The 26,207-nt window shown below is 38.9% G+C and overlaps 1 protein-coding gene across 1 annotated transcript in view; it reads right to left on the reverse strand.

The window, feature by feature from the left end:
- The window catches only part of LOC103180190 (target of Nesh-SH3), a 148,572-nt gene that overhangs the window by 116,893 nt on the left and 5,472 nt on the right, over positions 1 to 26,207 (reverse strand). The window contains exon 2 of the mRNA XM_042334033.1: positions 5,982 to 6,158. Coding sequence (XP_042189967.1) covers positions 5,982 to 6,158 — 177 coding nt within the window. The remainder of the gene's footprint in view (positions 1 to 5,981; positions 6,159 to 26,207) is intronic.

Raw genomic sequence — 26,207 nt, forward strand, 5'->3', positions numbered from 1 at the left:
AACACTGCATTTAAATTATGTAATTTAGAAAAGTGTTCATGTAATTGAGCGAAAGACCCCACCCTATGACACCCATGCCTTCCATGACTTAAAAGAGAATTATGCCATTGGGCAAGCATTAAACAGGAACTAGGAAAAATATTTGAATTGTGGTCACAATGTTTACTTGTAAATCCTGGCAAGAATTAATAATTTTGAAGGAGCTAAATAATGGAGTGAGTGAGTGAGTGAGTGAGTGAGTAATACGTTGACCTCATCAGAATAATTTGGTTCCCATTTGAACTGTCAGGTGCACCAGTTAGTACAGCTGCAAGATGTGAAAATGAAGAGAGACATAAAATAACCATCAATATTAATGATTGATTATCTTTTTATAATACCAATGATCCTTGCATTTGATATAGTGCCTTATCACATCTTTGAGACATCTCAAAGCACTTCACAGAATGTACTGGAAAGTGAATTGACTATATTTTGTGGGCGAACCACAGCAGCCAATTGTGCACAGCAGTGTCCCACAAACAGTCGTGGATTGAGTGACCAATTTATTTATTGTTTAAAGGTAGGATCCTGAAAAATGCACACTGCGCAAATATGGCCTTGGTTATGATCTATGCAAGAATAACCTACAGCCAAATTGTTTTTGAAATGTAAATCTACAGAAGGATATGGAGGGAGTAAGGGGCATGTGGAGATTTGTGTGGAGTCATAAAAACGGCACAGACTAATTGGGCCGGATGATCTGTTTCCATACTGTACAGTCTATGTCTATGTACATTTATGTTAATATTTAATCAAATTGTTATTTTCCATATGTGCTAATACATGCCCTTCACTGCAAAGATATGTTTAATGTGAACACCTGTAAACTATTTCTTGTTCCAATATGTAATAACCCTGTAATTATTTGCATTAAAGTCCATCTGCCCCTCCTTGGGCAATCTGTTTGGAAATATAATCTGTTCAAAAGGTTAAATGAATTAGTAACAACTGGTAAATACCTTCTTTAGCCCTACAAGTTTAAAGGAATTGATCACGCAATGTTACAGCTTGCAAAGCAAACTCTTTGTACATCCAAAATAAGCAGAATTGGTTGCCAAGAGAATGCTAATTTGTTGCGTCCCTCTCTGATCCCATCCTCACATGATTTCCCAGTCAAACCATGGAAAAGCAAAATGACTTCACCAATTTCAATTCATTTCTTAAACTATTTGAACGTCACGCACAGGAAAACGCGTTTGATTTTTGCTGAAAATAAAATGTTCATTTGGGAATTTTCGTCTGAATTCATGTCAGAATCCAGCTGAAAGTACGTCCACAATCATGCCATTTCAAAAGCTGGCTCAGTCCTCAGCCATCCTACCTTTGAGTCAGATATTTGTGAAAACTTTGACTTTGAACTTATGTAGTCAAGGCTGATACTCCAATGCAGTGCTGAGGGAGCGCTGCTTTGTCAGAGGTGTCATCCTTCAGATGAGATGTTAAAATGAGTTCCCAAATATTTATTTAGGTGAATATTAAAGAGCCAATTGCACAATTCAAAAAGTGAAGGGAGTTTCTATCAGTGACCTGGGGAATAATCTCCCCCAAAAAATTGGGGTATTCACTTCATGGCGTGATTGTGGGATATTGCTGTGCATAAATTGGCTGCTGCATTCGCCTACAAAATTTATGGTCACATCACACCTCACAGTGAATCCTGTGAAGTGCTTTGAGTCATCCTTCCGCTGTGAAAGTTACTAGATCAAAAATGAAAGGATTTTAATTTGATCAGTATTGGCAAAGGTTATTACCTTTTTTATTTTCATTTTGGTAAAGGTCGCACACGCACTTTTTGGATTTGTCGACAAAAGTAGGGTCAAAGCCTATAAGTTATGCAACCATAAGATATTTTGTGAAGACTCATAACATATTTTAAAAAATTCTATCCTGGAAATTGACAAACCGCCCACAAAAAGCCAACCATCAGATCAAAACCATCAGCAATGGCCTCCTGAGTTTCTTTTGACACTCCGTACCAACCATTGCACTTGAGGCCACACTCACGGAATTAAACATTCGACTTAATGGAGACATGAAAATCCAGCTTCACAGATGGCGATTACACTTAACAAAACACATGAAGTTCAACTTCACAGAACACATAAGATTTAAACTTCATAAAACACGTGACCATTAAACTTCATAAACTGTCTTTCTTGGAAATAATCAAATGGGATAAAATGTGATTAAGAATCTTTATTCCAGAGCAAGGGGAAGAGAAAAAGACCTCCTCACCTGTTCTGCTGTTGTAGCAAGAGTTTACAAATTCTCCCTGTTCAAAAGCAGACCCTGTGGAAAGCTCAATCCCTCCATTGCTTCCAGGCCTTACGCTATCATCGTTCTAACTCACTCAGCGACTTGCTCTCACTCACTCAGTCACTTGCTCTCACTGACTGAGGAAAGGTGGAATTGTGTTGTAAGTGAGTAGGATAGGAGGTAAGAGTGCTAAAGAGAGTGAGTGTCTTGCACAACAAAGATGCAGTGAATACACAGAGGTAGAGGGTAAAATGAGTGTGAATGATGAGAGAAATGGGAAACAACAAATGAGGGTGCCAGAATTACAATGACAGAGTGACAGACACAGAGAGAATAAACCCAGAGTCATAATGGGTAAGGGAGGAGGACATAAACTGGAAGTGATGAAGAGTAAGACAGAAAGAGACACAGACAAACAAGAGACTAATTGACAAACAAATTAGATTTATTACTCAATCTCTCTATCACAGACCTTCATTGCCATGTGCTCCAGCCTGCCAGGATTGCCCATCTTCGGATGGCCTGCTTTACTAGTATCTAAAAAAATGATCTTCCAAAATATACAGTTCTCTTGAGAATTGTTTGGCTAAGGGCCCACTCAGTCTATTAGTCTGAATACAATGCACCAAGCCCTTCGCTTGATTGCAAATGTGTTTCATTCCAAGGTAAATCAAAATGGAATAAAGACTTCAAGATTTATTTTCATTGTTCTTATCTGACTTGCCACTTCAAGGAAATCACTATAATTGCCAGGGTTCATTTGTAATTCTAACCTTTTAGTCTTACAAATTCTATAAATTTGATTTTATGCTTCTTAAATAATCATGCAATTTAGCCACTTAGAGAAAGTCAACTGGACAAAATGGGAAATCGAAACCTTCATCTGGGAAAATAATAACAGTTGCATCTGACAAGGTGCTTGATTATATTATCAAAGCATCTTAAAGTGCTTGCCAGAATTTCCTGTAAAGTGCAGTGACTGTAAAAACATTATTCTGCTGGAAATACCCCCATTGTATTGCTGCATAGATTTAATGCTGTAACCAATCCTGCATTTTCTGACTATTTATTTATGAAATAGAACTGAGGAGTGACCGGAAAATCAGTTTTATATCATCCAACCCTATGTATATCTATAATGTACAGATACAGGAGAATCCCGTTGTAGCACTCTTCAATAGAAAGCTGCCTTGCTACTATGGATCCAGACTAAACAGATTTATGGCACTGACTAGCTGGTTCTTGCCTACAAAATGGCCATCTTCTAGGTTGTTTCTGAATTCACTTCCTGTGCATTATGCCTAAGCAATGCTCCCAAAGCACTGCTAATGGCACCTTGTAAAGGAAGTGACAGCAGTGGCAACTTAAAAGTCAGCAATTTTTCTGGGTCTCATTAAGTGCCTCAACTGTCTATTCATAACATGTTTTCCATGTCTGTTAATACTCAGTACTCTGCTCATTTGCAGCTCCAACTTCATCCTTCAAAATACAAAAATCCTTGTCAGATATTGACTGGGTCACATCTTGAATGAAGCCCTCTCATTCAAGATGTGACCTGGGTTTTCCAAACACTGAAAAACCTTTATTGTTACGCTGGTCTTGAGCCAGTGAAAGATTAAAGGCTGCTCCCACCTTTCAAAAGGAAAAGGTTTATGTGAAGATTTGTATCAAAGTTAGAAATAAAGGGGAAAGGGTTACTATTTTGAAAAGGGGCACAGAAAATAGAAAAGAAGAGAAATAAGGAAACAAACAATGACAAGACAAGCCTAAATATTTTGGATTTTTATTTAAAATGATATTTTCTGTGTTTGGTTTAGTGGGTTTTGGTTGTTATTATCACAATAAACTTCTTCTGATGTTTGCATATGTTTATTGTGGCTTTGATTCAGTGCTTGTGTGAGAATGTGCAAAACTAGTCAGCCTAAAAAAAGACAGCAGTCAATAAGGAACTGATTAAGGTCTAACCATTTATAAGAAGTTTACTCCACACATTCAGTACTAATTGTCCACCTCTGAGTGGCACTGTTGCTGGATATTTCATCCATCCTCATTCCTACACACTGCATTTAGCTGACATCAATGGGTTAATTTGCAACAGTGCCATCTACAGTCCTTCAGGAAAGTCTTTCCATCTGCTCCATCACAAGCTGTCAAACAGCGAAAATGGGATTTTTTTTTACAAACTTAATATTGGCAAAGCCACTGGGCTTACTTCAACTCTTTGTTATTAGTGCCATCATTGTATCATTGTTGCATGTGGACAGCTGGATCAACCATAGTTAACTTTCCATATAAAAGGATGATATTCTTCCAGTCAGAAGACACAGTAATGGAAACTCAGTGTTGATTTGTCACATTGTCCTCATCACCAAGAATCTACAGGCCTACACTTGCACGGCATTCGATCAATGACCATGAAGATGACAGCACCAGCTAACAGACCAAGATGTATTATGTTGAAACAAGTTACTAGGAAGTCCTCATCTCCATTTCTCTCCTTCCCGGAGGGGGGAGAGGGGGGGGGGGGACAGGTATGGGCGCGGATTTCCAGTTCATTGGAAGTGCTGAATGTCCTCCATCTAAGTGGCCATTCGACATACGTGAGACTCAACAGTGAATACGGGTTTTTGGATTGTGATTGTGGGGAGTGGGAAATGAAATCATTTTGCTTATAAGACCCTTACAAGGAATTTTTTCCAAATATTAACAGTATTAAAGAGACCACACTGAACCCAGATATGGCTGAACTTGCCATCGGCATCAATGAGACAGGCATCGGATACCTCTCCAGGTCTTATATGAAATAATTTTGCTTGTGAGAGAATTTTCCAAATGAACATGGAATTTCTCATAATAAGAGTTTCAGTGTAGTACAACTTCTATCCATTTAACATTTGTTTATGTCCGTAATCTGTTGAATATATTTATGTAAAACACAGTATTGGAAGGAACAAATCTCACAGTTCACTTACGCAGGAAAAATGATTTTGATTAATATTGACAAAAGTAAAAATGGTAAGATAATAATAATGTTCCTTGAATTTGATGAAGCGCCTTATCTAAAGCGCTTTACAGAATATACTGTAAAGTGAATTGACTGTATATTTTGTGGGCCAACCACTGCAACCAATTGCGCACAGCAGTGTCCCACAAACAGTCGTGGTTTGAGTGACCAAATTATAATTTTCTTAATATCATTTTTTTTAAAAAGCGGAAAAGCGCTCTGCCAATCAACTAACAATTGGGTTTCTACTAACTGTTAGATAAACAGAGGTACGTGTGGAGTAAGGAAACTTGCCTAACGTTTCACCCTGCCGGGAATCGAACCCAGGTCCTCCCTCTTGCGAGGCGAGTGCTCTAACCACTGAGCTACAGGACACCACTACCTCAGTCTTTTTTGAGTATTATTTCTTATGGAATCAAAAGTACAAAGGTACTTTCATTATATTTATGAGTCTCCCTACAAGGCAGTCATTTAGCCTTTTTGATCAAATGCTAATCCCCAGCGTTGCTGTAAAAACATTTCTGGATATTGCCAAAAGGAAGCACCTAGAAGGAAATGGGGTGGTACAACGGTTGAGATAAATTTAAACTTTTTTCCTTTAGAAAATTCCATTGTTCTGCTGCACATCTGGCTTTAATTTTCCATTCTTAAATGAAAGCACACGGAATAGATTTCTTACCAACATCAAGCTCAATTGGTTCCCCATTATCTGGCAGTGAGATGTTTTGCTTGGAGTAGCGGCCACCATATCCCAAGATGTAGCCTCGGAGCTTGATGGCAGGGTGAGGAGCGAGGTACTGAAATACGATACTGTCGTCCTTAGCTGTGATACGCACCTTCAAGCTTTCTCTTTTAACTGGTGGAAAAACACATAAGCAAAATAAATCAGTGCTTGATGAATTCTGAATAACAAACATGTAGCCAGTTTGCTTTGGATGACAGACTGAGGGATTGAGTGTGTAAATATGAATGAACATGCGCCTAAATCAAAGTGTAGTTCCATAAAAGAACATAACAATAACAACTTGCAATTATATAGCACCCCTCACACGGGGTAGCGTCCCAGAGAACTTGACAGTGGCAGAGCATGACTAAAAGAAACATTTATTTACAGGATAAAAAGAGACATTTATTTACAAACCTTAATGTAGCCAATCGTGCTATTCATTCAATCAGAATGAAAATAACGAAAAAAATAATCTGCCCAAATTGCTCTGCTTTTCTCTAAAGAAATACATTTTATTCTTCAGACTTTTTTTTATACTGAAGTTAAGAGTATGGTGGGACTCAAGAGGTCTTTACCTGACATGATTGAATGGGGAGTGGAATTCTATACTCAGATTAGGTTTGTGGATATGCTTAACTGGAGACAAATGCATTCTTCTTGCTTTGCATAATGTTTTCATGCACTGGTATTTGGTAAGTTAAAACATTCTTGAAATAAAAACACAAGTCGCTGAGAACAAGCAGCAGGTCAGGCAGCATCCATGGAGAGAGGAAAAATTAGTTAACGTTGCAGGTTTATGACCTTTCGACAGAACTCTTGGTCAATTGCTGTCCAGTTCTGATGAAAGGTCATAGACCTGAAACTTTAAGTAATTGTTCCTCTCTCCATAGATGCTGCCTGACCTGCTGCATGTTCCCAGCGACTTCTGCTTTTGTTTCAGACATCCAGCATCTGCAGTATTTTGCCAAAACATTCTTGATCCTTTTTTTTTCAGAAGTTAGAAAAACTGGATCTAACGCTGGATATCTTTGAACAAGGCCTCCGAATTCAATGGTGTTGAATCCTTTTTTGGTTTTAGATGTGTATATAATACAAAGATGAAAACCAACATTTAGTAGGTCACTTATCCCCTACTGAGGATCATTTCTTGATGCGGAGACATTTTCTCAGCAATAATAGCATCCATATTGAATAAATATGCTATTGTTGGCTACAGGGCGTGAAAGACTTAATCCCAGGTGTAACGTAAAGTGAAATATTTCAGGGCTGTTATATTTTTATTGCATTTCGGAAATACTACTATAGTCTTCAAAGGATGCATAAATTGTTGTAAATTACATCACTTGCACAAAATATCACAACTCTCTGGGTAGTCAAGTCATCAGAATAGTTTTGATAGAAAATAGAACACAGTAATAATTCTTGCATTGGATATGGCGCCTATAACGTCTCAAAATGTTTCACAAGTAATTGCTGTCAAGTGTAGCCTCCATGAAGTGAATGCTCAATTTGTCTGGACAATTGTTGCCAGGACAGTGGGAAAAATTCCTTCCCTTTTCGAATAGTGTCATGGGATTTTTAACATCCACCTAAATAGGCAAATGGGACACACGTTTAACATCTCATAAGCAGTACATCTGACAATGCAGAACTCCAGTGAGCTACAAGTTCCAATACAGGGCTTGAACCTATAATCTTCAGACCCAGAGAGAGTTCTGTGGTCTGAGCTCCAAGCTGTCATATTCTCCAGCAGTATTGGTTAATTGGTTAATGGACTGCTTATTGGCTCTACCCCCATCATACCAGTTCTACCCAGGCTCCACTGGTTCCTATCACTGAACTGATCGATTTCAAGATCCTCACACTCATTTTCAAATCCCTTCATGCCCTGGCACCTCCCTACCTCTCTGACCTGCTTACCCCCCAACCCGCTGCCTCCACTCGACCGGCTCTGGCCTTCTGCATGTCCCTTATGCCCTCCATTCACCATTGAAGGCTGCACTTTCAGCAACTATGCCCCGAAACTCTGGAACACTCTTTCTCTATCCCTCTGCCTTGCCCCTTCCTTCCCCATCTTCAGGTCGTGTCTGAAGACCTTCCTCTATGATCGTGCCTACGGTCACCTCCCCCTCCCCCCAGCTCGGCGCTATGCTTCCCCACCATCAAGCACTCTGGGACACTACCCTGTGTGAGGGGGTGCTATATAAATGCAAGTTGTTGCTGTTTTAAGAAAGTACTGAGTACATTTTTAAAAAATCTGTACATTTGATCCAGCATCTTTCACAGCGGGAGGACGTCTCAAAGTTGTTCATAAAATACACTGCAAAGTGTAGTGACTGTGTATTTTTGTAAGCGAAACTGGCAGCCAATTCGCACACAGCAATATCCTACCAAACAGCCAATTCATTTCTCTCCCCTGTACTTCGAGACTTTCCACATCTCCCAGGACATCTCGCACTGCTTCACAAGATAAATGTTATGCACATAAAAGCTCCATAAGAAAATAAAGAATTTGAAGAGCTGTAACATTTTTAAACATTGTTGCCTCAATGGAATGTTTATTTAATTCAGAACTGGGGTTTCCATCAGGGACATCTTGTCTCACTGACATCAGTGCTAAAGCATGTGCAATCGTTTTTGTGCAATGCATTCGGGTATTTCCAATCTTCCTAGTTACTGAAATGGTTTCCAGGCTCTTAAAACAATATTTAAAATCCTTTATTTTCCACACACCCCTCCCTTTAACTCATCAATAAAAGAGATGGACAGTTCATTTTTTTCTTTTCCTCTCCCCACGCCCAATTGGGAGTTAATACGCGTTTTAAGTTGAATAGTTTATAATGCAGCTTGGGTTCCCCACTAACCAAAATTAAAGGTGCGATCCAGTTCATAGGTAACGGCATTGAGATCAGTGACAGATAGGAAGGATTGGGAGGGTCGGGGGGAGCTGGTACACTTATAAATGATGCACTACAAATCAAACATAACCACATATTGGGACTTCACTGTCTACCATTTCAAAATATTGCCGAACCTGGAACGAGTATTGTGAATCAAAATGCAGTGTGATCTCACCTCTGTACAATAGACATTTAATAATAATAATAATAATGCTTTATTCACAACCTGTTTCGCCCTCTCCCCCCAGCCCTATTGAACATAAGAACAGGAGTAGGCCATTCAGCCCCTCGAGCTTGTTATGCTATTCTATTAGATCATGGCTGACCTGTTCCTCAATCTAATTGCTGTAACTAAAACATTTTTCATTTTCTTGTTGCTGATGCTACTAGTACTTTATGCAGTAAGGATATTCTGATGTCCGGTTGCCCATTGCTGTAGTAGCCGGTCAATCAATCAGAAAGGTTAGTACTGCGCATAACAATAATTCTTGCATTTCATGTAGCTCCTTATCACATTGAAATGCTTCAAAGTGCTTCGTAAGATTATTGGAAAGAGTAGTGATTGGATTTGAGGGCAAACACAGCTGCTAACTGCATACAGCAATGTCCCACAAAGAGCCATGAACTGAATGACTAATCTTTTACCTGGGGGATTGTTTGCCAGGATAATGAGAGAAATGTCCTTCTCTTTTTGAACAGTGCCAGATGGATAATTGGGAAAGTGAGATTAAAATACCTACCGTTATCTCATAAAATGGTAAAATTGTCTTGCTGAGCTGATCTCAGGAGATCTAACATGCCGGATTTCTTAATAATAAATGTACAGTTATCAAATTTCTAAAAGATGAAACATGACAAATGATGTATTGGCACAGTTGAAGTTTTATAAATTCGGTAGTTGCACATTTTTTTTAATTGCCGCAAATAATCAAACTTCCCATTTTACTAAAATATACCATTTACAGTTCAGTTTTGAATGAACCTTTTTACCCAACTCAAAGTATTTACATTCCTTGTGAAAAGGACAAGTGCCTAATTTTATAAGCCCACCATTTTGTTAAGGCTCTATCGTGCTTATTGGCCATAATGTTCTTCCCTTATTATCATCATTTATATCAATAATGAGCCAATAATTTCCATTATACTTCATAAAATTCCCAGTATCCCTCGTTTCCCTTACAAAATATACAGTCAATTCATTTTAAATATATTCTCTGAAGTGCTTTGAGACATCTAGAAGACACGATAAAGTGCTATATCAAGTGCAAGGATTATTATTTAAAATTGTTATTGCTATATTTATGGGGCACTGTTTTTATGGAAAAGTATTTGGTAAAACTTTTGTTTCAAAATAAAAAGCAAGAAACCTGTCGACCTTTTCATTGGGCTGATATGACATGTAAGCAATACAGCGATGCAATTCAATGTGGTTTACGTCAACAAGACTTAAATTTATATATTTGGCAATTTTCTTGGCACCCCTTAAAACACCAGCTACACAGTTAACCTTTTGATTTTCTTTAACCTGAAAAATAATAACATCTTTCAAATTGCAGACAGACGCCTGAAATGTAATTTTGCAGAGAACAAACAACAAACTGAACAAACAAGTACACATACATAAAAGCATGGCAAAGCATGGAATAAGGATCAGGCCCATTAAATTTGCCTATTTCATAGACCACAAACAATGCACATTGTGGTTTACTCCACCACACGCACTCAAACCCCTGAGGGAAAGCTATAGGCACATAAGACAAAATGGAGGAAATAAGGATTAAAATGACTGGCACCAACTGAGGCATTAATACCAGAATCAGCTTGATGGGCCATATGGCCTACTTCTGTGCTTTAACATCTTTGAATTTAGAAGAAAGTGCAGAATGAAAAATCTGGAGCACTTTAAAAATTTGTGTACAATACTCCATTGCACTTTACGTCAGTAAGCAGTGAAGCATTGATAATAATAGTACAGTAATAAGCATTAACGGGTGTTACAGATAAATGGTACAGTCCACATCATTTCCATTCTCCAGTTCATAAAGCACCACGTGTGAAATCAAGAAATTACTTTTAAAAATGGCAGCAAATAATGTAAGAGCAAGAACATTTCAATCGAGGAACACAAAAATAAGAAATGGGTACAAATCAATGAAATCCCTGCGCTTATTACTTTTGCTAACTTAATAAAACTCAGTAAATAGTCACTTAGCTCTCTAAGCAGAAACTGTGATCTGGCAAGCACATTCTATCCAAATGAGAGTGTAATGGCAACCACATGGCTGAATCTTCACATTGCTTAAACGCCAGGAATATTTGAGAAACTTTGACTTTGCTGTTGACTTCAACAGACGTTTGATATATATATATAAACTACTACTGTTTTTAATATTTGCTTCAGTCTTTGAATGTGTGTGGGGTGGATTAAAAAAATAACCATTTTGATTTAGATGTCTCTTCCACAACTTGCAGCGTGAAATTATGCTGAAAAATTACCCAACTAAAACTACCGAAGGCTTCCGAGACCAGAAACCTTCATTGTATTGATTTTAAGATGATTCTCGTAAAATGTTAAAGCTCATACCAAAATCCAGAGGAAAAAATGGTATTACAGAAAGTGCTGCAGAAAACCTGCCCCAAATTAAGAATTTTACAAAACCCTTCGCAATCTTAAAATTGCAAGAAATGTCTTAAGGCTTATGACCATGAAAGATTTCAGACCGCTGATTGTGGGAGAAACCTCCAAATGTTTAACTGATTCAGTATGTTAATTAACAGACTTTGCATAAAGCACAAAGCATTACTCCTCACAGACCCACACAGGTGATCTGCTTATAATAATAATCCTTGCATTTAATGTAGCACCTTATGATGTCTTTGCGACGTCTCAAAGCACTTCACAAAATACACTTATCCTTTTTTACTCGTCACTACCAGCCTCTGAATAATTTAAAACAAAATAATTGTGTACATAGAGTCATTTAAACATGAAACTCAATTTTTTTAATATTCTGTTGATTTTATGATAGACTAGCTGTACCCGTTGCAGCTACGCTTGCAACCAAAGGATCCAATATGGAATGTAGATTGACACACAGGTAGACACACAGACAGATATTTCATCTTTATCTATACTATTGGAGTCCTGCAGCTCAGTGGTTAGAGCACTCGCTTTGCAAGTGAGAGACCTGAGTTCAATTCCCGGCAGGGTGAAACCTTGGGCAAGTTTCCTTACTCCACACACCTAATAATAATCCCTCCAAAAAAACCCAATAATAAATTGGTCATTTTCAATCCATGACTGTTTGTGGGACACTGCTGTGTGCAATTGGCTACCGCGTTCGCCCACAAATATACAGTCAATTCACTTTACAGTATATTCTGTGAAACGCTTTGGGACGTCTAGAAGACGTGAAAAGTGCTATATCAAATGCAAGGATTATTATTATTATTATACTCATCTGGGAGGATTCCTGTGGGACGACTCCTTTTGGGAGGACTCAGCACTTTAAAAATGTAGCTGCTGTTGCCGTGGCTTAGCTTCGCCTGTGCTCTTTATTCTGTTTCCACCGCTTAGCTAAGTGCGTGCTCTGTGACGCAGGTTGCCAGAGCGCCACGGTCAGCTAGCACGGCCACCAGATGTAACTACAGTGCGTGCGTACATATGTACGTGCTCTGTGACGCACGATGCCACAGTATCAGTTTGACTCGGCAGCCACCAGGAGTAACTGCAGTGGAAAATGCAAAACTGAACATACCTTGTGAACGATAGAAGATACCCAAAAACAAATATGCCCAGGTCACTCCCAGGAGCAAGACCTTTCCGATGAGGTATAAATCATGTATCTACGTCAATTGGTTATTGAGATCCTTCTTTGTAGTGCAAACAGACATTGTCATTTTATTACTATATAGATTACTGCCTTATTTTGCTACCCGCCTCCATGAGCTGGAGTTGGCACTCTTTAACTTATAATTTGTTGTATAAACCACATTCCAGCACATGACAGATTGCAGTATTGCTAGGACAATTAACGCAACAAAGATAGACTCTATTGAGATTTTTTTTTGTAGTGCCTTGGGATATCCTCCCAATGTGAAATGCACTTTATCAATGTTAATTTGTTGTTGTTGTTGCTTCTAGTTATAGTTACTTCTAGCCCATTACAAAATAAGAGCAATATTTATGCTCGCTCGAAGTTTGAACCATTAAACGCACTGCTCGTTCAGCCATTTAAGATTAGAAAAATCCAGACTGAATTGACTTCACCCAGAGTGCTACAATTGGCTTCAGTGCCCGCTGGCAAGGAAGGGGAATCCAGGGTTTTAATTCCTGATCGCTAGCCAATGACCACTGCAGGAAAGTACACATCTGTGGATCTTGGATGAGAGTGGATTTGGGTTGGGCTGGCTTGCAAGGCTCCCCAAGGACCAATAGCTTGTTGACGCACACTGCAGACTCACACAAGACTGAACTCGCAAGCAACGTTTTAGGGTGACTCTTGCCCCTGAAGCTATACCCCAAATATGAACCTTTAAGGATACAGTAAATTGTTTGAGAAATAAAATATTTGGAGAGTGCGATGTTAAACGAGGAGCAGGAGGCTACGTTTTCTATGGTCTACAAGTTCTCAGCTTATGATATGGTTCTTCATCCATATTAAGCGCTTCTTGTCTAGTTGGTGGAGTGTGTTAGGGTTATGCAGGAGAAGCTTCAGAATGGTGAATGTAAATCCCTTGGATGGAGTCTGAGTGGGATACTGACACACAATGGATTGAACAGAATCCTGTATGTAGCTAAGGTTAACATTATACCAGAACAAATCTACTCGATCTGGGAATCCCACGGACAGTCCCATAATCCTTGGATAAACAAAATCATTGGTGTCTTTCTTTGTCTGGCTACACAGTTTCCAACCAAGTGGACATTCCCAAGTGATCCGTTTCCCATATTCACTACAAGGCTAGATGTTTGGATGTAAATGACGTGGAGCAATCATGACATAATGAGCACGGACATTTTACTCTCTTAAAAAGCATGTGAAAAGAACAACAAAGTGGCATTATTCAATTGTACTTGAGATTTGCTGTAGAATCCCTATAATTGTAAGCTTAGTATGTGGAATGCTACATACAATCATAATCCTTGATTTGATATAGAACTTTTTCCAGTCATTGAATAACACAAAGTGCTTCACAGGATTTTACTGTAAAGTGTAGTGACCTGATACTTTGTTGGAAAATGCCTAATAGAAAACCTTCATTAATCACCAGTATTTAACTGTGCCATACTTATAGTCTGATACTGTATTTGTGGAATGTGATGTTTGTTGCAATAAACACTCTAGAAATTGCTCATCTTAGAGTTTCTGTTATTAGTACAGATCTGTTTCTGGAAATCAATTCATCTCTGAAAGCACAATTCTCATCGACTAATTCATATGGTTATCGCATTACAGTTTTCACAGGAAAATTTGAAAAGCGGTGGGGGCTCTTTGCCATGATTGAAATTGGATTATAATCAAAGATTTTTGTTTATATTTGTCCAAATGTTGCTTTGTATCATATGATTTCCAGAAATTAGCTGAGTTTATATTGGGAGGAAAGATGTGCCCCTCCTCCCCCCCCCCACGTCCCAGATATGCAAGGTGTCAGGAAGCCTATTTAAAATCCTAATTTGATTTGCAATCGAAACAAGACAGGTCCAGAATTGGGAAAAATTTGGAAGGACATTTTCAGGAGACAATCCAACTGTGCCACTCTTCTTGAGATGATGCCAGAGACTGGGAACGCAGCATTTGTGACTTAAATCGTTTGTTTCAAATAATTTGTGGAGATGAAAAGCAGTTAAATGTGTCCGGTTGTGTGTTTTCCTCATGACTGCCTATAAGTACAAGTTGTTGTTGTTACCCATCACCTCTCGTGGAAAGTACAGAAATACTGATAAGCATGTAAGTCTTCAGTCCCTCAAGATTAGAATATTATTATGAATAGCACTGTAAATATTGTATTTAAACCCAGAATAGTACTAGGGCATAACAATGGCGGTTGACATTGGCTATTGTTCCACCAATTTGTTATCAACAGCATCAACGGCATTTAAGCATTGTAATACCTATCAAATAATGTACACTGTCTATACTGCATTAGTGAAGATAGGAAAGCTTCTTGAAGGATGTGCCCAGTAGATCCTGGCTATAATTTAACCAGCCTATCCTCAGTCCATCCAACAATCTTGCATAAATGGCCATGGATAAGGAAACCATCAAGAATATCTACATTTGGAAACATCACAGCAGAGTGTACGATGGAGCTCATCTAACAAGCCACTTGGAGTTAATCCTTCATTGTGACTGAAAAGAGTATTTTGCCAATGTGATTGCTGTACTTTCTGAGCTATAGTCAGGATGTACAGTAGATATTGCAGAATTAAGTTCGAAATTAAAGTCCAGAACATTAATCTTCAAAACTATCAATATGGTAAAATAATAGACTTAATGGAAGCCAATTCGGCTTTTGGGAGTCAGCAGGGTATCTAAGAATATCGGTCACCATGCTATACAGGGCATTAGGCCAAATCATTCCACAATTGTCTTCACTGTGGACTCTACCCAACTTATTAATTCTGCTTAGGAAAGATTTTGGAATGATTCCCTCTTTCCTTAAAAACATTTATCTAACCTATCTTGTATTCCTACCATTGACCCGTCATTTACTTGGTTCCAACAGCTTATGATCCATCATGACTGTGGAATATCTAACCATTTCCAAATAGCAATTAGCCTCACTGCCCTTAGGCTTTGGGGGAAAGAGGGGGAGGAAATCAGCCAGACTTCTTTTCTCTTGATTGTCATGTGAGTGATTCTTGTGAGTGATCATGGCCTCATCCAACATAATCAGGTTATCTGCAACTGTAACATAAATCTGTCAATATTCATTGTCCCGGCAGACACATGAAAAATCTGCAACGTACTGGATGGTAGTAGGTATGGGAGCAAATACCGACTTGAGTCAATAATTAATTGAGGACTGGCTTGATTCTGACATTCTGTTGCCAGGTATGTCACCTTGGAGCCTTTTCAGCTCCAAGGAAATCTCGCTTACCTACCACCCCCCCCCCCCCCCCCCACTCCACCATCTTTCCTGTCTGCAGCTCAGGTACACGTCCCTTCCCATTAAGCGATGTTTGCCTCTCTGCAAGCCAATTAAGGTAGATTCCAGATGCTGGATGTATGAACTCGGACTCCAGGTAATGTCTTCCAGAAGCTGTTGCCCCGAGCCTCAGATATTCCTTGTCAGGTATCTGTATTTCTGTTAACTGTACAGCCCAGACAAGTGCAATAAATTGCACAAAGTTAGTTCTGTGCTTGTGATGATAGGCTGCAGAATAGGTTAGTGAAAGGGTTATTATGTTGACTGTTGGTTGAGCAACTGTTGTGCAGTTGTTTCTATGGAGACAGTTATAGTGAAGCTCTTTAAGTTCATCATGAGATCATTTGTATGGTAACATCAATGTTTTGTGACATGTTCCAGCAAGGAAAACCATTTCATTTGTCTCTTGACGATATCCAATCATACTGTAAATTTGTCAAAAATGTTACAGTCAGTAAGTGTAATAAAAATATGGTGATACAAATGGATTTGCCAAAAATTCCTGATCATGGCGAGGGAGGATACACAATCTTTTGAATGCGAAGTTAAACCCACATCTCAACTGTCAGTTCAAGTGAACTTTAAGGATAGTAATAATAATAATAATCCTTGCATTTGATATAGGGCCCTATCACATCTTCAAGACGTCTCAAAGCGCTTCACAGCTGTGAAGTGAATTGACTGTATATTTTGTGGGCAAAATGGTGCTCATCAGTGTCTCATAAACAGTCGTGGATTTAATGACCAATTTATTATTATTATTTTTTTCAAAGGAATTATTACCCCCGGAAAAGTGATCCACAATTGACTAACAACTGAGTTCCTACTTACTGCTAGGTAAACAGAGGCATGTGTGTGGAATAAGGCTGATATGATACAATTTGTAAAGAGTTTCTCTTGGTGTCCTGGCCATGCCTGTTTGCGGGACCTTGCTGTCATGAATATTTGCTTACATCTATCCAATTTATATGTTTGCCTACATATATCCATATTTGCCAACAATTAACAGACACTACACTCAATCATAAATCCCGTGAAGCTCCATGAAATGTTTTAATGCAATTAGGCACTAGGAAAATACAAATCCTTCCTTTCATAGATAGCAAAATGTCTTTGCCCAGACTTTTGCACACATTATTGAAAACAAAAATATCTGCTTTCTGTATGCTTTCCAACACTATGATGATCCTTGTATTTCATATTGCAATGTATCTTGCCCACAAAATATATAATCAATGCACTTTACAGTATGTTCTGTGAAGCGCTTTGGGACACCTTGAGGATGTGATAAGGCGCTATATCAAATGCAAGTATTATTATGATTATTATTATTATTATCTTAAGTATAGTACCTTTGACAATGCAGCACTCTTCCATTACTGGAATGTCAGCCTAAAACTAGAGGCTCAAGTCTTGACAATGGGCTTCAACCAACAACCCTTTGACCCAGATTGTAAGATTGAAAAGCTTTTAAAATGGCTTTGTTTGTATTCAAAGTTGAGGATCAATATATTATTAATATGCAAGAGTTATTTTTGTTTGATGCTTTCACAATTGAAAACGCTGACGATTGTGAACCACTTTTTGCGAGCTGGGTTCAAAGCCACATCTGGCTAATGGGATGAAAATCCTTTCTGTCTGTAAATTGAATGGGTTTAATTTATGTGGAAGATAAAGGAATATGTGCAGAGATGAACAAATGCAATGGTTTGTATGCTGTTGGAGTTGGGGGTGCAGGGTAGAAAAGAAGATTTTTTTTAGAGAAACAAGAGTTGACGATTATTTATCCAATGTTTTCCACAACAGAAAGTGATGGGTCCATCATAAAGCTATTTTACGTGAGTGGTTCTGTAAGTATTAGGCTGGATGAGCTCACTGAACTTTTCTTTTTCTTTGTTTTCTTATGTTAAATTTTGTTTAGGAAATATCACCCTGCTGTAGTAGGGTCTGATTTTGGGGACTGAGGTGTATTCTTTGGGTTCAGTAGGAGAAACGGTGCTATCAATAAAACATGCTACATATAACCTGGGAATGTTTGATGCTGACACTTGTAGGAAGATGGGAATGTGGAGGATGGGGAATGGCCATTTTAATATTGGCTTGTTCTCGCTTTTCTACAAGCATTGGGCTACGTAAGGTGATGTGCACCACCTACCTATTCCTGATGGAGTTAAGCAGTGACCCATTCTCGTTTGCTCATAATGCCAACTAACTGTCCAGTCAAATTTTCCCCTCTACTTCTCCTTGTATCTCTTGACTTTAGACCCTAATTGCTCACATACTTTGGATGAAATTGGAAGAAAGAAGAAATAGCGATTTTTTTTTTTTATGGAGTTAATTTTGAAAACAGTTGCATCCACAGAGGTTCCAATTACGCTGCTTTAAAATTTCTTAATAAGCTTCACCTTGATACTTTCGGTCAGTTTTTTGGGGGGGAAAAATCCAGCCACAATAAATTGCTAACACATTTTGCCTATTGGTTTACAAGACATATGCAAGTATTTACATTGAAGATAGGTGACTTAAAATATATTAATTAATAATATGAAACAATGGGTACTAATCATTCCGTTCTTTTGGAATTTTCTTAAAAATAAGGAAACAAGACATTTTAAGATGGTTACTTAGTCTAGACAGTTGGACTGCCATCCAGATGTGTTGAGGAGAAATGCCAGCTTCAGTTCCAATTTGATATCATGCCATCTGAAAGGAGAGAGCAAGATGCAGTGCTGGAATTTCCAGTGCTCTGTTGATTGGGTACATTTTGTCAGCTGTTGCTTACAACAACAACAATTTCAATGTATACCATGCTTTACACATCAGGCAGAGCTTCACACAACTGCCTGGGAGCCCAAGTTGGGAGGGAGTGGGGGGGGGGGGGGGGGGGGGGGGGAGGAAGCTGAGGAGGTGGGGGGCAAGAGAAAGATGTCGGAAAACCTATCTGATCTGCATGCAATGTTTTATGTGAGGGTGAGAAATTGGCTACTGCAACAGTGCTTCCTCATCACCAATGAGTGGGAGGAAAGGTTGGAGATCCGAATTGGATTCTTGACTCTAAAGATGGGATTGATTGGCCATGTTTAGCTGGAATCCTTACAGATCTATTATTAAAACTGTGGTTTCTGGCTCCAACAGATAGGTAGGAGTAAAGTGTGGGGTTATATATAAAAATGGCTTACTTAGAAAAGTGACTATAGCAAACCAGACGCTTGAGGTACTTTTTCTTACAATGGGTTTATTCTCCTGCAGGTTACATTGCAAATCTGTTGTCACTTTCATTCACTCCGATTAATTATCTCCCCCCCAACACCCCCATCCCAAATGGGTGCTTTGAATGAATGAGTAATATAAAGATAGTGGGCAGTACAGAAGTGATTTTTGCTGCCATGAGCAGCATTGTACCAAGAGTACAACAGTGTCAAGAGTATCTTTGCAGCAGGTGGCATAATTCAGTAATGTAATTGCTCAGCTGATTGTCTGATACTCCTGTAGGGACGCACCACGCTTACCAAATTCCAGGGAGTACTAGGCACAGGTTGGTGAGAGTCACGGCTTGGGAACCTCAGAGTGCGTGTTGACCCCAACTCCCAGCTCGGGTCCAAAAACCCCTGACTGTCCTGCGCCCAGGGACATCTTTCTGATGTGAAGTGTAATTTGTTGTTGTGGTTGAGGGACTGCTAAAATGTAACTAGCTACATGCTACAGTTTGCCATTGAAGACACTGTCTGGCAAGATTCCTGTTGCTTGTCAAACTAGGACTATTTCTCTCCTACATATAAACCTATCATTTTTCTTCCTTGCGCAAGTTTGCCTCTGTTAATTTCATTAATGTCAAGTCAACCCTGGTATCATAAACTAAATGTTAGTTTAGAGTATTCCTGCTGTTGTGGAATTGAGAAATTACTGCTGAATGATTTTCAGTTGAGACCTTAATGTAATACAACGCCTTTTCAAAAAATTATTAAAACATTATTTTTTTTGTTGAACTTTTAAGATGTGGAATATCGTTTGTTCACGATTTAGTGCCCTATTATCTAACAAAGGACAATCTTGGAATATCCTAAAAGGATTGCTCATTAACTAGCTTGTTGACAATTCTTTTCTAGTTGATCACTTGAGCCAGGTCTCCTTTTCGTGGCTCCACAGATGCCTTTGGATCAGATGGAAACTCACCATGTGGAGAAATAGTAAAAGGTTTAATCATCGCATTTAGAAGATAATTGTATTTCCAGGGGTCCTTTAAAATTAAGTTTATAAACTTTCCAAATAACACATTTTGCTGGACTTTGTTTTGACCTTGTTGATTTCGATTAACCACTTGCAGCTTTCCCCATGGCCACTGAGAATAGCAGTAAACAATACTTATTCGTAGCAGTCTTATTATCCCAGAGAAGATAAAGATCACTAGATACAAAGCACAATTGTGCTGATACTGAAAAAGAGCAAATATAGGAAACATTATAACTTTTCCATACCGCAATGCACTTGTCATTCATTGAAAGGGTCAGTGAATCTGCTCTCATCCAGGGTTATTAAGATCCAAGATGAATCCTGTAGGACATTGTTGAAAAGTCAAAGCTACCTCATATTCTAAGATCATGGATGAGGCTACAATAAAAATAATTGCTTATCATTTTACATTCAAAAGAACATGCATGGATTTGATATCACTCTGAGAAGGGTAGGAAATTTTGAGATGTTAGGCTCAGTTATCTTATAAATGTTAACTTATTTTCATTGGAATAAAGAAGATTGATTTAGGTTTTGAAAGAGAGAGGCAGTGGATAATGTAGATGCAAGCAAGCTTATTTAGCTTGGCTTCAAGGAGAAAGGTCAAAATTAATAAGGCTCGAGAGAGAGAGAGACTTGAGATTAGAAGAGATTTGTTTCTTTCCAACAAGTTATAAAATTGTGGGGCAGACTCCCTTGAAGCATTTATGATTGTGTCCAATGGTCTTAGTAGTCCGGTTCCTGAGCCAGGCGAATCTGCAGTATTCCAGGGCACTGCTGATGACAACATAGTCAGCGTGGCTCATCAGCAGGACCTGGAAGGGCAGACCAGTCACTGAGGGCCAGGAATCATCCCACTCCTGTTAACCCTGCAAACCAAAGCCCTAAAGGATAGGTGGCCCTTGCTGACAAGCAGCAGGAAAGCTTGCCAGACAGCGATATCAATGGCAAGCTATGTGTTTTAAGCTGGTTGGACTCCAACAGTTACCCCAATGAATACTCTGTGGTCACCAAGCCTTGGTCAATCTGTGCCTAATACTTTCTGGAATTAGGTAAACAGGATGCGTCTCTCCAGGGGCGAGTGCACATTCCATTCCAACAATCTATCGCTGGGATTGCCATATGTAGGTGGGATGCATGGAAATCTCAGCTTGGTTTGGATATTCTTAAGCATTGGTGATGGGTTTCTGCATGTGTCAAGACACCCGGCTGACTAAAAAAAACATGCAGGAGGGATATACTGATTATACTGCAAACTCTCTGACTCCCTTGTGAGATATTAGAATGATATTTTCTGCTACAAATGCATTGTATTTAAGATCAACCTTTCTCACTGAGTGTCCAACCCTGCCACTATGTGGTGCTCTGAGACACTACCCTGCATGAAACTTATAAATGCAAGTTGTAGTTATTGGATTTTGTAGACTGATTTTGGAAAATACTAATTGTCTCTAAGTGATGTCTATTAACATGCCATGTGTGTTCACTACAACTTATCAACAGAGTGGGAAAAATACATAAAAGGTCAAGTGTTCAAAAGCAAGATGTTATCATATAGGCCTTTTCAATGCCAAATGATCTAAATGTTGACAGTAGTTGATATTTCTAGTTATAAACCATGAAACCCAAAGTTTATAGAGTGGGTTCCACTTACCAAAGTTGGATACTGTTTCCAATTTTAAATGTTCAAGAGGCAATAATATCTTGTCTCCAAAACTTTGCAATAGAAGATGTGCTGTAAATTTGGAAGCAGCACAAGAATATCTTTGGCATACAGGTGCTTTTATAGTGGCATTGTGGGTGAGCGCTATTCGTATCTGCTTTCCAAAGTTACAGAGCATTAAATGGCCCAAAAATGTGAAATAGTCAAGAAAAGCTAAAGTGTCTCTGTGCTTGTACTGTTCCCTCCCTTCCCTCCGCTCACCCTGACCATTTCCCCCCTGCTCGGGTCCTGACCCAACTGTCCAGCACCTTGGGACGTCCTCCCGATGTGAAAGGCGCTCTGTAAATGGAATCTTGTTGTTGTTGTTGTTGAAGAAAATGAACACAGCATCTTGTTAAAATCCATTACTCGGTGAACAGTAGGTTTTTGATCAATTTCAATAGCCGCTTGCTTAATTATATTGTAGGTGCATTAGGTTAAACAAAGAACCTGTTTTCTCCTGAGTTCAATTCCAGGCAGGGCGAAACCTTGGGCAAGTTTTCTTACTCCACACGCCTAATAATAATCCCTCCAAAACCAAAAACAATAATAAATTGGTCATTTTCAATGTACGACTGTTTGTGGGACATTGCTGTGCGCAATTGGCTGCCGCGTTCGCCCACAAATATACAGTCAATTCACTTTACAGTGTGTTCTGTGAAGCGCTTTGGGACGTCCTCTTGACGTGAAAAGCGCTATATCAAATGCAAGGATTATTTATTTAACTTCAAACAGAGAAGATGACACAATTTAGCCTTGATAAATTCAACAGAATATTTTGCACACCATCAGGTTTGCACAATTAATAATGTATAATATTATTATTTCTAATCAATGGTGCTCCTTTTATCCAAGCTGCTCTTCATCAGCAGAATTTAACTCCAATAAATTAGCTTGTTGAATTTTGTGAAGTTGCTAGTCTGTTGTTACTTTGCTGTTCTGCGTCATGTCTGGGCTTCACATAAAACAGTTGCCTGAATGCACTATTTTTCCTGATCTCTAGAGAATACTGTTATATATTGAGGCAGTAGTGAGTTTCTTTCTTTATGTCCTTGAACTGAGAGTATTCCACAAAGTGGGACAACTTTACTTTCCATCTCAGAGGCTATATCCTGTCTTTGTGATGTCAGTGAAAATGCGTCTCTGTTCTATTGCCAGTGCTGACATTCAGACGCTGACGACTATTTCCAGCTAACATCAATTAGCAAGCAATAGTGAAAAACTTCATTTTATGTAGGACTGTTCTCCATTAAGACACATTTAGCCTTTTCATCTAATGGTGTAATAAACTCTTAGAGCATTATGGAAAGTGTAATAAATTGGAGGTTATTGTCTTCTCACCTTTAGCCCACCAGGTGTAATTTATAATAATAATCCTTGCATTTGATGTAGTACCTTATCACGTCTGCGAGACGGCTCAAAGCGCTTCACAGGATATATACTGTAAAGTGAATTGACTGTTTTGTGGGCAAAACGCAGCAACCAATTGCACACAGAAGTGTCCCACAAACAGTCGTGGGTTGAGATCAAATTTTTTTTATGATGTTGTTTTGAATTTTTTATGCACTGCCACACTGGCATTGTGATATAATTTAATTCTCTCCCATCTACAATAAAGATTAATGATACCTTTTGGCTTCTTCACGTGTCTATAAAATGCATAGTAACTTTGCTGAATAACAGTTAAGTGTATGGGTTGCACGGCAGAATTAAAAAAGCTATGATCTGAAAAAATTAAAAACACATTTAAATTGAAGTCCAGATGGCTCCTTGAAAACCATTTTATGTATCAAAAAGCTGCCAAATTTACACTGCAGCTCATAGACTGGGGACATCACAGTTAGCCTGGCTCAGTTTGTAGCCCTCTCACTACTGAAACTGCAGATTCAAGCCTTGTATTGAGATTTTGAGCTGACAGTCTAGGCCGACACTCCAGTGCAATGCTGGGGGAGTGCTGCATTGTCAGTGGTGCTGGACTTTGAATGAGACATTAAGCCGAGATTCCATCTTCCTGTTCAGGTGGATGACCACGTCCTGGCCAACAATTCTCCAGATAAAATTGGTCAATCACTTCATTGGCTGTTTGTGGGACATTGCTGTAGACAAACTGCGTGCAAACACATGGCATGATAAGGCACTAGATCAAATTTCTGGATTACATTAGTTATTATTTTTTAGGTTAATTACAGCAACGTGCAAGGATGACCCAGATAGCATGCCATACGAATCTCGGTTATGATTGAGCGATAAGGCTTGGCAGGTAGAAGGTTTCTGATCAACTTAGGTATGCCCAGACTTAACCCATTAACTATCCCACTGTGAGAGATAAAGAAATAGGTTTCAGTTGATCTGTCAATCAAACCCAAATACCAACAGTCTAGCACTACTACCAATTTCACTTTCAATATGCGAAACTACAGGTTTATAACATTGTATTGCAATAAATATTGGCAGAGATTGGACTTGTCAGAATTTGTGGGGTTTTTTTAATTTGGTGATCTCCTCATTGAACGCTTGATGAGCAAATCAAACCTGTTTTGTGGTTACTGTCCTCCAAAAATTAACTTGAGCATTTATCGTGAATTTAACATTATTGTTCAGGATCTGCACATAATCTAATTAGCACAAACAAGCATTATGTTTAACTTTTGGAAACAGTCTGTCATGCAGCACAGCTCCATCCGTTGCACGCACAAGGCAAGAAGATTTGGTAGATAGAAGGAGGAAGTCATATTTCTGTAACAAAGGTGTAATATCAAAGTCTGGGGCCTCAAAGTCCAGATACCATGAATGGTAATTCCAAGATTTCCTTTCATCTTTGGAGGTATTGAAATTGCGGGTATTAATTTTAAATTAATGTTGTAATAACAAGGGTTGTCAGAATGAAAGGCTGACACCTCTGTGGATACACGCCAGGGAATTACTTTGTGAATTGAATTAGGATGTCAGCTGTGTGGGGAGGAATCAAATGAAAGCAAGAGCATGCCAGGCAATGAAAGAGTGGGGCTTAAAATATCAGTTTTAGTCGTCGCTTGTGAGTAATGGAATAATTCACAGCATTGAGATACAATAATAATAATAATCCTTGCATTATCACGTCCTTGAGATGTTTCAAAGCACTTCACAGAATATATTGTAAAGTGGGATGACTGTGTATTTTGTGGGCAAAATGCAGCTGCCAATTGCACACGTCAGTGTCCCACAAACAGTCATGGATTGAGTGACCTTTTTTTTGAGGGACTATTGGCAATTCGCCAATCGACTAACCATCGGGTTCCTACTTACTGCTAGGTAAACAGAGGCATGTAGTGTAAGGAAACTTGCCCTAAGATTTCATCTGGGAATCAAACCCAGGTCCTCTCACTAGCACTTACTGCCTCATGCTATTTGCTCTACACCTTGATGCCAGGTAATGCTACCATTCTGCAACTATACACTTTCAGATTAAACAAAAATGGCAGCTGAAAATATTTAGTGTCACTTGTGAGACAGCCATGCTGCTAAAACAAAAATCGGCTCATATTGGTTAGATGAGTTGGCACTCATCATGTCAACAGTTGAGGCTGCAAGAAACATGGCTAACAGGACCCTGGGGTATGTTGCCAAACCAGTTGAGTTCCAATCCTGAGAAGTCACACACAAGCTATACTGTGCTCTGGTTCAGCTGCACTTTAAGAGTACTGTGTGTTTTTCTGGTCACTGTGATACAAAGAAAATGGCCCAGGCACTAGGGGCAATTAACAGAACAAGTCTCATCCCTCAGGATTTGTCTCTTGAGTGACAAAAAAAACAACTAGATAATCCAGGGCTCTTCAAACATCTCAACGAAACCATATAGAGGTGCTTAAAATCCTAAATTGTATATACTTTACAGTCTTCAGAAAGTAAATCCAAAATAATGTTTCCAAATGCACCAAGGCAGAGGTTCAGGGGTGTGAAGGGCAATGTTACACAGACTGTAATCAACAGCTGGAGGGGTAGTTGAGACCAGGATGTTGGATTTATCCAAGAAAGAGCATGTGTTGTAATGGGAGGATAGTATAGTTGATGTTCTGGAAGGATAAGAATAAATGGGTCAAAAGGCCTTCTTCAAAGATCTTTTGTGAAGGCATAGTTGGTCAGAAGTTCCACTCAGGTCTAGATTTACACTGGTAATGTAGCTTCTCAGTCTGCAGAGTTTGGTGCAAAAGTAAA

Source organism: Callorhinchus milii, unplaced genomic scaffold, assembly GCF_018977255.1.
Source record: "Callorhinchus milii isolate IMCB2004 unplaced genomic scaffold, IMCB_Cmil_1.0 Scaffold4, whole genome shotgun sequence".
NCBI classification, from domain to species: domain Eukaryota; kingdom Metazoa; phylum Chordata; class Chondrichthyes; order Chimaeriformes; family Callorhinchidae; genus Callorhinchus; species Callorhinchus milii.